This window comes from Cetorhinus maximus, chromosome 30 (genome assembly GCF_964194155.1).
Source record: "Cetorhinus maximus chromosome 30, sCetMax3.hap1.1, whole genome shotgun sequence".
Lineage (NCBI taxonomy): Eukaryota > Metazoa > Chordata > Chondrichthyes > Lamniformes > Cetorhinidae > Cetorhinus > Cetorhinus maximus.
In genome coordinates, this window is record NC_135908.1 from 4,104,158 (window position 1) to 4,117,341 (window position 13,184).

The 13,184-nt window shown below is 41.2% G+C and overlaps 1 protein-coding gene across 1 annotated transcript in view; it reads left to right on the forward strand.

The window, feature by feature from the left end:
* Nucleotides 1–13,184, forward strand: part of LOC144669929 (dual oxidase 2-like) — a 58,255-nt gene that overhangs the window by 42,972 nt on the left and 2,099 nt on the right. The window contains exons 26-32 of the mRNA XM_078532211.1: nucleotides 255–304; nucleotides 1,239–1,366; nucleotides 3,083–3,236; nucleotides 6,073–6,305; nucleotides 9,394–9,552; nucleotides 10,728–10,883; nucleotides 11,583–11,711. Coding sequence (XP_078388337.1) covers nucleotides 255–304; nucleotides 1,239–1,366; nucleotides 3,083–3,236; nucleotides 6,073–6,305; nucleotides 9,394–9,552; nucleotides 10,728–10,883; nucleotides 11,583–11,711 — 1,009 coding nt within the window. The remainder of the gene's footprint in view (nucleotides 1–254; nucleotides 305–1,238; nucleotides 1,367–3,082; nucleotides 3,237–6,072; nucleotides 6,306–9,393; nucleotides 9,553–10,727; nucleotides 10,884–11,582; nucleotides 11,712–13,184) is intronic.

Here is a 13,184-nt window from a genome sequence, read left to right on the forward strand (position 1 = left end):
CAACAACTTATACTGAATGTAAAGCTGCCTGGTTTAAATTTCAAACAACATTTGGCAGTTAACTGTCAGTCACCATCAGTGGCGCATTCTCCATGGCAATGACACTTGCCATGCAGAAATGCATGGCACAGACGATTATGTGACAATGCATTATACAAGAGGCACATTCCTAGCGATTGGTACCTCTGATGTCTCAAGTTGGATGCAGTGGTCCCAGATACAAATTGACGTCTCTTCCTCTTTTTGTCTTGTAGATCAGAACTTCCTCAGAAATATTACTGGTGGTTTTTTGAGACCATTCCAGGTAACTATTATCATTGCCTATTCTAGTTGATTAGGACATCAACATAAAGAGAGATCATTTCATATCACGATCTTATGAGGCCCAATATATAGATGGTTTAAACCATTCAAACTCAGCAATTAACACAGAGTTTACAATCTCAATAGCACCCTGTAATTCTCCAACCATTAAAGGTGGCTTATACCTTTAGATCCCAAGGCTCTAAGCTTCAGAATTCCCTCTCTCAACTGCTCTTCCTCGCTACTTCCTTTAAGATACTCCTTAAAAGCTCTTTGACCAAGCTTTAGGACACCTGCCCTAAGATGTCCTCAGTGGCTCAGTGTCAAATTTTGCTTTATAGTGTTCCTGTGAAGCACCTTGGGATGTTTTACCACATTAAAGGCACTATATAAATGACAGTTCTTAAAAATAATTAGAGGTATTTAACCTTAGTAACGTAAATGGGTTAATACTTCAACTGAAATAATATGGAGTGGAAACTCAGGAAAACACATTAAGGATTGGGGAGGGCTGATATCCTGCCACATAATTTTGGAGGCTTTCATTTTATGGAATGAATATTGACACCACTGCCAGCGTTGGTGGTGGAGGCCAAGCAGGACCCATGGTTTTAATTTACAGTCTCCAAACTCATGGTGGAGTAAAATCTCCTGAATGCAGCGAAGTACAATGAGTGGAGGATACTTACCACAAATTGTGTGCGTAGATTCAATCATTTATAGTAGTGAATGGTGTGATAGAAACCCAATCGTCTCCTGTCTGGTTGAGATTGGCGTTGTCACTATATGCAATCTTCTTTTAAGTCACATTTAGGAGAAATGACCCAGAGAATGCACATCACTGATCAAGAAGGTAATCATTGTCGGGCTTTGTTTAGGAACTGACGGCGTAGGGGAAGAGGAGGTAACATTGTGCTAAATGTTTTCAACTCTAGGGATGAGCGGAATTCTACTTCTTGTCGTCATAGCAATTATGTACGTCTTTGCGTCCCGCAAGTTCCGTCGCATGAGCTTCCGAGCCTTCTGGGTGACTCACCACCTTTATGTTGTCCTGTACATTCTGGTAATTATGCTTATACTTCAACTCGCTTTGTCTCTACTGAGGTGATTCTGCCTCCCGCCATCACAATTACCGTTTTAAATTCAGCCTTATGATATGGGCGTCACCATCACTTATTGCCCAACGTCATCTTGAGTTTATCTTGAGAAGGTTGGGGTTGGGCCACCTTCTTGAGTTACTGCAGTCCGTGTGGTCTTAAGTTGAGCCTGAGACTTTAACTTAATATTTAATCTTTATATCTTTTCATTGAATATATTCAAGGCTGAGTGAGACATATTTTTGATCTACAACGGAGTCTAGGTTTATGGGGGGGGGTGGTTGTGGTGGAGGGGCAAGCAGGACTCAAAGGCACAATCAGATCAACCATGATCTTAATGAGTGGTAGAACAGGCTCGAGGGGCCCAATGGCCTACTCCTGCTCCTATTTCTTACATTGAACTGGGTTACTGAGAAAAGAGCAGCCCACACTGTCTAGAAGGACAAGGGCAGCAGATGCATGAGAATACCGCCACCTCCAATTTCCCCTCCAAGTGCACACCATCCCAAATTAGACATTTCTTTGACCCAGAAGCAGTACAGTAAGAAAAAAATTGAATTTCTTTAAAATGTCTATGGAACTTGTAAAGGGTTTTAAGAATGTTTGAAAATAACTTTTAAGAGTTTGCTTCAATTGTAAAGGGTTCCATTGTAATTTTCATGAAGAGTAAGAAATATTGGCCCATGTGAACTGGCGACCCTTGACCTGGAAGAAGAACCAAAGGAAGGAAGTTAACATGTGAAAGCTGTATGGCTGGCAGACAGCGAAGCTACTGCTGTGAAGACCAAAGGAGAGCTGCAGCAGAGGGGAGAACATAGAAGTCACATTTACAAGGAACCGTGTGTGTATAACACAGTTAAACAGGACAGAAAGCTGAAGAAAGGGTTAGAGCAGCGATTGTGAATTGGACATTTTTATGGCTATGCTTCAGTTTTGCCAGAGCTGACCAAACCATTTAACGAGTTTTATTAATGGGCTCAGATATGAGAGTCTCTGGAGAATCTGTATCATCAAGACTGTCAGGAGCCTACCCAAGGAGGTTCCGCAGCTGTGTGTAATTTGAGTCATGACTGTCTCTGGGGTCTCAGGAGAAGTGGAGCTACTATTGCAGGTGACTCAAGGACCAAATCCATTGAGTGAAAGATCCTATGTTCCAGAAGCTGAATTGGAAAGACTGTGAGATTGCACATAGTACCACATTTGTGCGTTGTTTTTGTTGTATCTGCTATTCCATGTGTAATTTATAGTTCATACCGACTGTAATTTGTCTGTTAGTTCATGTTTAATTTATGTGGATTCTAATTTGTGTTAAAGTAAAAGCTACAAAAAGAAGAATCTTGTTGGTAATTTCTCCATTTTGGGGTCATTCAGTAAATGTAGTTATTTTGGTTTATGGTTCCTCCGTGGGGATCGTAACATTATCAGCTGTTTGTTCATTGTCGCTGGGGCAAAACCCTGGAACTCCATCCCTAACGGCACTGTATCTTCACCACATGGACTGCAACAACTCAAAAAAACTCACCACCACCTTCTCATGGGCAATTAGGGATGGGCATGGCATAGATTTTTTTCCTAATGCTGATGGATGGGTTGTGCAGTTCCCAGAATTTTATGTTTTATTTCATGTTTCATTCCCACCACCCCATTTCATGTCTTTGTTCCCTCCACCCCAACCACCGCAGGTTCTCATACACGGGAGCTCGAATCTGATTCAGCAACAGAGTTTCTACTTGTACTTCATTGTGCCTGGACTCATCTACCTGGGCGACAAACTCATCAGCCTCAGCAGGAAGAAAAAGGAAGTCGCAGTCGTAAAGGCTGAACTGCTGCCCTCAGGTACCTGATTGTGAAGCATTAATCTTCGACTTCCTGTTGTTGGACTAAAAGGCTTACTTTTTGAGGACAGGTCGCATAGGTTAGACTTGTATTCACTTGTGTATAGAAGGTTAAGGGTTGACTTGGCTGAGGTGGTCATAGGATTTTATAGATTAGATAGAGAGAAACTATTTCCCCTGATGGAATCCAGAACAAGGGAGCATAACCTTAAAATTAGAGCTGGTCATTCAGGGGCGATGTCAGGGAGCACTTCTTAGTGGAAATCTGGAACTCTCTCCCCCATAAAGTTCTTAAAAGTGCAAAACTGAGATGGATATGTTTTTTTCTTGGCAAGGGATTTGGAGAAAACGCAGGTAGGTGGAGAAACATATCAACCGTCATCTGATTGAGTGTTGGAACAGGCTTGAGGGGCTGAATGGTCTCCTCCTGTTCTTTTCCCCTGGTTCAGTGGAAGGACTTCTGACAATTTGCGGAATGCATTGACGTAAAAGCATTTTCCTTGTACAGAATCCAAATTATTTACCTCAGAGAGACTTGCTAAAGCTGCTTTTATACTACGCGAGACAATTGCTAACACCATCTATTTCTCACACACAAATCCTGTAGTCAGTAGCTATCAGTGAATAAAAAACTTTGGGGAAAGGTGTGTATGTGTTGTGAAGACAATTTTAGGCTACATATCACAAACTACTATCCTAATCCAGTGATAGCATTCTAAAGCAAGCAAATAATCTGCTCGACAGGATTTGTCAAGGTCTAATTTCCTCCAGCGTAATGTTACCGTCAGCAAAGCTATCTTTCTTCCATTCTCACAAACATCTGGATGCTCATTGTTTCCATCAAACCCCCATCGATCACCTCTGGCCAAGCCCAGAGATACAGGACCATGGAGTCCTGCTTGACCCTCACTTCAACTTCCTCCCCTACATCAAAAGGAAATTGGATGGGCACTGGAATTAATAAACTTGCAAGGTCACAGGGTAGAGCGGGGGAATGGAATGACTGGATTGCTCTATAGATAGCCAGCATGGACTTGATGGGATGAATGGCCTCCTCTGTGCCTTAATGACTCCAAGGCATCTGGTCAGTCGTTAAGGCTATCTTCTCTCACCTGCTTCACATCACCCACCTCCACCTCTTCCTATCTGCCTCTAAAACCTATTCCACTCTCTTATCACCTCGAGACCGGATCTCTCTGAAGCTCTTCTTTTCTACTTCAGACTCTTTTTATGCCTTCAAAAATGCAGTAGCTCATAGGTTTGCCCGTGTCTTGGAACTGTTAAGCACATAAAAAAACTTCCATACAGCTATCAGTTGTCCTGGGGTTGTTGACAGAACCGAATTATTTGATTTAAAAGCAAAAAAACTGCGGATGCTGGAAATCCAAAACAAAAACAAAAATAAAAATACCTGGAAAAACTCAGCAGGTCTGACAGCATCTGCGGAGAGGAACACAGTTAACATTTCGAGTCCGTGTGACTCTTCAACAGAACTAAGGAAAAATAGAAGAGAGGTGAAATATAAGCTGGTTTACCTCCCTGTCGCTTGCCATTTCAACCACCCTGCTCTCTTGCCCACATATCCGTCCTTGGCCTGCTGCATTGTTCCAGTGAAGCTCAACGCAAACTGGAGGAACAGCACCTCATCTTCCGACTAGGCACTTTACAGCCTTCCGGACTGAATATTGAGTTCAACAACTTTAGATCATGAACTCTCTCCTCCATCCCCACCCCCTTTCCGATCCCCCTTTTTTCCAATAATTTATATATATTTTTCTTTTCCCACCTATTTCCATTATTTTTAAATGTATTTCCATCCATTGTTTTATCTCTACCATTTAGCCTATTTCGATCCCTTCCCCCCACTCCACCCCCACTAGGCTATCTGTACCTTGCACGTCCTGCTTTCTGCCCTTAATGTCACCTATGAGCACATTTCTTAGCTAATATCACCACCGTCAACACCTGTTTGTCCTTTTGTCTATGACATCTTTTGGCAATCTCCACCTATCACTGGCCCTCTATCCAGCTCTACCTGTCCCACCCCCCCCCATCCTTAAACCAGCTTATATTTCACCTCTCTTCTATTTTTCCTTAGTTCTGTTGAAGAGTCACACGGACTCGAAACATTAACTGTGTTCCTCTCCGCAGATGCTGTCAGATCTGCTGAGTTTTTCCAGGTATTTTTATTTTTGTTTTGAGTTATTTGATTTGCTGGGTTGGGTGGACTTCCTTCTGAGGCTGTTGCAATGAAACCACATGAGTCAATAATATGCTTGATGTTCCTTTCAGGATCTTTTAGCTGAATGAGCACATTTATATAGTTTGCTTAGTAATGACATTAATCCAAATGGTGCTGATACGTTAAATAATATCTCACACTGCTAGTGCACAGTGTGACTCATTAAAAGGCAATGTCCTGCATTCAAATCTCTTTATATAATCAGAACTTCCCAGCAAAATGGAGCGAGATTGTGAAAAAAATATAACATATGTGTTCCTGCAAGGTATATATAGTGTTGTTACTGCATGGTATATATAGTGTGTATCAGAAAATATCATTATTAAGATTTTACTTTATCCATTGGTTATCAAGAAGTACATTATATATTTAACAACGTTTAAAATCAAGCTTGTGTTTGGAAAAAATATGATGCTATCTCACACAGGTGAAAGAAAAGAAAGAATGACTTGCCATTAAATAAATGACTTGTCTTTCGTAATCTCAGTAAGTCCCAAAGCTCATTTGAAGTATCGTCACAGTTGTAAGGTTACAATGAGGTCTTCATCCTCAGGTACAATTGCCATCTATTCTTACCTGTTTTTCTTTATTGTAGATGTTACTTATCTTGAATTTAAACGTCCCCCGGACTTTGAGTATAAGTCTGGTCAATGGGTCCGCATCGCGTGTCTATCATTGGGATCCAATGAGTACCATCCCTTCACCTTGACGTCAGCGCCGAATGAGGACACCCTCAGTCTCCATATCCGAGCTGTGGGACCCTGGACAACAAAGTTACGAGAAACATACTCGCCAGAGAATGTCGGAAAACTCGGCGGCAATCCAAAGGTAATACTAGCATCAAGCAAGACGCAAGTAAATGCGGTGAATACACAGTGAAGTTGTTCATGGATGTCCCTCACCCCAAAGAAATAAGTGTGGAAAATTTATTTCTATCCCCAATTTGCCCACAGCAAGTTCCCACAAAGAGCAATAGTGAGGAGGAAGGACCTCTCATCTCATCTAAACTTTTATGTTTTGAAGGCACTTGAGAAACAGAAAAGGCACAATTCAAGAATGGTCTCACATTTCTATATTACGCTTCCTGGATGAGATTAGCTGCATGCTAATAATTAATGTGTACCAAATCCTATTGTTGGGTTTATGGGATCACCATAGCAGACTGTGAACGCTTTTTGAACTTGGAAGTGATCAAATTATGGGGGAAAATCTGCAAATGATGGAAATGTACAGCATCTTTAAAGAAGAAAGATGAGGAAGATATGGTGGTGTCCAGAACCTACCTCATAGTTTAGATCACATGCTTCCACTCACTACAATACCTTATTTTTTATTACTGTTTTATTTACTGATGCACTTGAAATAAATCTGGAATAAAAAGTATGACCATGAAACCACCAGAATGCCTTTAAAACCCATCTGGTTCACTAATGTCCTTTAAGGAAGGAAATCTTCCATCCTCATCCAGTCTGGCCTACATGTGACTCCAAACGGTTATAACCGTCTCTATTGTGGGTTGTATTAAGAGTTAGGAATGTAGCATTTTGGTTTCAGTTTAAACTGAATTAGAGGTTGTTTGCTTTCAATGTGATTTATTATGCCTGTGTGTGTTTACAAACAAGGCTTGAATTTTTGACCCAGCTGAGAGGCTTTTAGAAGCAAGAAAGTCCTGAGGTTGCAATGGAGAAATTACTGAGAGTGGTGCAATGCTCTAAAAGGAAAACTGGTAGTTTTTTAGTGTTTTAGAAAATAAGCAACAGCAAAGAAACTGACCTGGAGGCTGCAGACATCCAGATTGCTGTGTTTAACCAGAGAACCAAGTTCTGTATGTTAGAGAGGAAAAGAGGGAGTTATAGAGAATTGGATAGGGCCAAGTAACTCTGAGAAGAGAGAGGGGCAGCTATGGAAGAGATGCAAAGAGAATGTCTACATGTGTGTGGTAGGTTGTGGTGTGTGACTGTCAGCAATGCCCATTCTTGGATCAGGAGATCATATTGGTAGGGATATACCATAGACCTGAGCTGTGACCTGTGCAGAGGACTTGGAGAGAAAAAAGGAACTGCTTTCCAGAGTGTATGAGTATGTTTAAAAGCCTATCGGAGTGAACAAAAACAAAAATACCTGGAAAAACTCAGCAGGTCTGACAGCAAAAAGATTAAGTTGGGTTAAGTCCTTTGCTTTGCATTTAAGAAGCTTAAATTGTTTTGAATCATTATCTTATTTGCTGAAAGTACTTACTCATTTAATCATTATTGCTTGTGTTTGTTTTGTTCAAGTTTGTATGGTAAAGATTATTTTCGTATTTCAATTTAATCCTGGAATCCTGCCACTTATTTTCTTACCCTCGGTTCTTCTGTATATTCCATTCTTTAAATAATTATTGTCTATCCAGCCAGGTCTTAACAAGTATCCAGTTTGTCTGATATTTTCATAACTGGGATCATAAACAGACTCTCACTTATGTGGTTGACTTCCCTCTGAAATGACTTGACTTAAGACATTTGCTCAAGAAGGTAGCTCACTACCACCTCTCAAGAACACTTAGGGGTGGGCAACAAAGGCTGCCCTTGCTAGTGATGCCCATGTCAAGCAAAAGAATAAAAGAAAAAGATGGACTTCTTCTTTCAGTTGTTTTCCATTGTTGTTTTAAAATGCCTTTGATACCTAAACTAGGACTTGCCCGTTAATGGAATTTTAATGTTCCCTATTTGCTTCTTGAAGGTAATAAATTTCTTCTGATACAGCTTGGGGCGTGTAAGCAATGGTATCAGAACAAACATCAAGTTATAAAAATCAAATAATTACGAGGCTCTTAAATAGGCTTCTTGTAATGTTGGGACAAAGCTCCTGACTTAGTTATACCATTATTGATTGATGCAGCATAGAAGGATGTCATTCAGCCCACTGTGCCTGTGTTGACTCTTTGGTACAGCTATGCAAATAATTCCACTCCTCTGCTCTTGTGAAACTGGGGCTCTGGAAGTTGGCACTGATCCAGTGCTCCTGAAAATGCTGCTCTTAGTATATCTGGGGCTGCCTGTCACTTAATTATTTCAGAAACACTTCTGAGATTTCAAACTCTCTCTTCCCAAAAGCCAGGTGGTCAGCTGAAAATTTCAACACTGAGGTTAATCGATTTTTGTCTAGACAAGGGTATTAAGGGTTATGAAACCAAGACAGGTAAATGAAGTTGAGGTAAGGATCAAACATGGTCTAACTGAAAGGCAGTTTGGCTCAAGGGGCCAAATAGCCTCCTCCTGATTCTACGATATTTAGGGCAAAGAGGTTAGGGCTGGATCATCAGGTACCATAGAGTTGTCAACTCTGCTTGAATTAACTCAAGGAGGATTGATCACAAGACCGCTTTACTCCAGCTGCCTTGCCCAGTCAAACAGCCTTCATTTCCATCTTCAATACTTGCGTTATTATAAATAAGAATGAACAAAAGAAATGACACCGAGTATTTAATGCTCCTATACTTTTTCTCCTGGGTTGCTTTGCAGCAAATGTTTGGAATCTTCAAATCCCGGAGACTCCAGGTCAATCCGAGAGGGTAGGTACGAGCAGCAATGCAAGGGGTCGTTTACACAGAGTTCCCATTGTGTTCACATTAGTAACTGAAGCAGAGTATAGAAGACCTTTCATTAAGTAGCCACTGGGTGTCAAAGAAGATAAGTATCAGATAGAATGGAGTTTTAATTGGAAGGAGGCAAAAAAATACCCATTTTGCTTCCAATGAACCCCAACTGGATGCAAGCTCAGAAAACAAATATTTGTTAGGGGGAAGCATCCATCAAACTTGCTTCTTGCTGCTCGGCATTCAGGCTTGATCTAGATAATAAAGATGTTTCAAACCATAAAATAAATGCATAATAAACAACTTCCAGCTGACCCCAAACCTTTCAATTTCCGACAGATATATCTGGATGGGCCTTTTGGTGAGGGGCACCAAGAATGGAACCAATTTGAGGTGTCAGTTCTGGTTGGGGGAGGCATCGGTGTAACACCATTTTCATCAATTCTCAAAGACCTCGTCTTCAAGTCATCAGTCTTCAGCAAGATAGCCTGCAAAAAGGTAACAAAGAGAAATATGCAAATTAAGCCTGTTTTACAAACTTTCTCCACTCTTTCTGATGTGGGGTTCAGGATGGCAGTCATCACTCACTCCAACAACGACTTTATTATAACCAAAAATATCATTTATATCGTCTGGACTTGGATGCCATCAAGCCATCACCAAACGTGACCCCTGAGGTTATAGCTCGAAATGTTTCTGATGTACCATCCAGTTTTACTTAGAATTGTTGAATTGTACAGCAAAGGAGGCCATCTGGCCTATCATGCCCATGCCAACTCTTTTAAAGAGCTATCTAATTAGTCTCAGCTCATTCCCCATGGACCTGCAAATGTTTTCTTTTCAAGTATTTATCAAATTCCCTTTTGAAAGTTACTATTGAATCTGCTTCCCCACATCCTTTCGGGCAGCACATTCCAGATCATAACAACTCGTTGTATAAATCCACTTATCCTCTTGAAATTCCTCGACCACTGCTTTCAGTTGCCTAGGCCCAAGCTCTGGAATACTCTATCTACACCTCTCCGCCTCTCTACCATACTTTCTTCCTTAAAGTCACTCCTTAAAACCTACCTCTGTGACCAAGCTTTTGGTCATCTGACCTAATACCTCATGTAGCTTGGTGTCATACTTTGTTTTATAACGTTCCTGTGAAGCACCTCGGGACATTTCATTGCATTAGTGCAGCTATATAAAGATAGGTTGTTGTAATCTCTGGTTCTCTTAACCAATTACCTTAAATCTTTATCCTTTGATTACCAAGTCTTCTGCTATTGGAAACAGTTAATCTATGTATAAAACACTCGTTCAGCCTTAATTGAAATATCCTGCACGGTTCTGGGCACCGGACTTGGATAATTATCTGAAAAGGGAGCATGTGTTGGGTTATGGGGAGAAGGTGGGGGTGTGGCATTAGGTAAATTTCTCCTCCGAAAGCTAGCACTGACATGATGGACTGAATAGTCTCCTTCTGTGCTGTAACCATTCTATGATTTTTTAAAATTTACTTTATCAAGACACTTCCTAATTTTTAACCTCTTATTATATTTCCCTTTAATCTTCTCTGCTCTAAGGAGAACAATCCATCCAGCTTCTCTGGTCTCTGAAGTCTCTCATTCCTGGTATCATAGATCCATCTTCCACATGCAGAAGTATATTAACTCTTTCTCCACTAGGTGTACTTCATCTGGGTAACTCGGACACAGCGACAGTTCGAATGGATGGCAGACATAATTCGCGAGGTTGAAGAGAACGATAAAAATGATCTGGTTTCTGTCCACACTTATATTACCCAGCTAGCCGAAAAGTTTGATCTAAGAACCACCATGCTTGTAAGTAGCTGTGCCTCTTCCTCCCAATGTGACCTGTGAACTGATAGTGCTGCACTTTCTAAGCACCTAGAAAATGCATAAAGAGTTGGTATTCTTTTCTCTCCCATGGAGGTTAACACATGCATTAAAATAGTGGGCAAAAGAATATCAGCCAAATACAAGTTATTTCTAGACACTGGCACCAGTCTGGTGCTATGGTGTACCAGCCCCTGGTGCACTTAATCATTTTGGACCAGCCCGCGATGTACCAGTGCACCATGTACCAGCTCAAGCAAGCCAGCTTCTGTTGCTGTGTACCACCTCAGGCGCACAAACTCATTACACCCATTGAGGTGCTATCACATTGAGGTGTGCTATGTTGAGATCAGCTAACCATGAGGTGGCAATGCCATAAAACTGGAAGCACTAAATATTGATGAATGAATGAATTATCAGCTGTCAGTTTCAAGGCACAGCTTTACAGCTTAATGTTAAGTAATATAACCAGCTATTGAAGGGCTTAAAATGTACAGGTCAGCCAGATGTTACCAGCACCTTCCAAGGTCAATTAGTCCATTGGTTTACTGCATCTCGTTTCATTCATTGGTCATACCCATAAAGCAATGAATTGCCAATTAAAATGGACAGAAGCCCTACTTTCAATCAGCCAGTTTTATTGATTATAGGGTGTTAATATTAACGTATTTCTGTCTCCTTCAGTATATCTGCGAACGTCACTTTCAGAAAGTGTCAAACCGGAGCCTATTCACAGGTCTTCGTTCTATCACTCATTTCGGAAGACCCCAGTTTGTTCAATTCTTCAACTCCCTGCAGGAGGTTCACCCAGAGGTGAGTTCAGCATCTGCATTTGTACAGCTACAGCACCTTTACCAAGGAAAGGGGACATAATTGCTGAAAAGGTCAAGGCCGTGATTGTATGTTTATTTTTTCATTACAACTGGAGATACAAGAATTGTTTTGACTGATCAGAGTTGATCTGCCTGGTTTGATTTTGAAACAAAAGCTTGGCAATTGACAATTAACTGTTTTCTGCTGCAATCCCCATGGCAACATCTCTACCAATCAGAGTCCACTTGCCAACCAATCAGCACTCTCTTCTCATGCAGTATAAATTATTGTTCCCTTTACTATTGGTTTATTTTGCATAGCTGTCCCGATGAGTGCAAGACGAAAAGCTTCGAAAGCATGTCTCTCTTTTTCACCAGTACTCCTTAATTTCAATTGGACTTTCATGCTTGCAATGAATAAATGGGAGGTAAGGTGGACCAAATACAATTATAGAAAAATACAGCACAAAATGAGGCCAGTCAAGCCCATCTGTGCTGGCTCATGCAAAGAGAAGTGCGGTTAGTCCCACTCCTCTGCCCTTTTCCCATATCCCTGCAATTTCTTCAGATATTTATCCATTTCCCTTTTAAAGGCCACGATTAAATCTGTATCTACCACCCTATCGGGCAATGCATTCCAGATCATAACCACTCATTGTTTAAAAATGTTTTGGCTTATGCCAACTCTGATCTGCCAACCAGCCTAAATCTCTGGTCATTGACTGTCCAGCTATTGGAAACAGTTTCTCTTTATGTAATCTGTGTGAACCCTCCATGAGTTATAGTTACATCACATTAAGAGAAGATGCATCATTACTGTCAACTAAGTTGACTATGATTCACTTTTGGTCCTAAATATCATACTTGAATAGTCACATTAGAGGTTAGCTGTTCGACCTCCAATTATAATCTTTTACTCAAAGCCCTAGAATAACCCTCTTAATGCTGTGAGGGTCTAACACTTCTATCCCTGATAGAACATCACCTTTAACAGTCTAAACCACCTGGAAAAGCATTGATAATTAAGGACAATCTTGTGGGTTAGACCTGTGTCCATCAGCAACTAGAACGAGATTGTCCAAAGTTCAATATTGGCGAACTCCCCTGTTCTTCCTTGGATAATGCTATGTAAAAGTTTTCATTCACCTAAGAGGCCTTGGCTTAAGGCTTCATCTGAAAGCCGGCAGTGCGGCGCTCCCTCAGTACTGTACTGGAATGCCAGCTGGATTTTGTGCTCAAGTCTCTGGGAGCGGGACTTGAACTCACAACCTTGTGACTCCGAGACGACCATGCTGCCAACTGAGAACTCTTGACGTGGCACAGGCAATCAGTCTCCTGCTGCTTTTGCGAGTCAGACGGAAATCTCCCAGAACTTTTGCCAAATTGCAAAAATGTTCCCTGCCTCTGGTTTGTTGACTGTAGCTGAAGATTGCAAGGCTGGTGGTGGGGAGGAGGGGTGGCGTGCTGCTGGGGC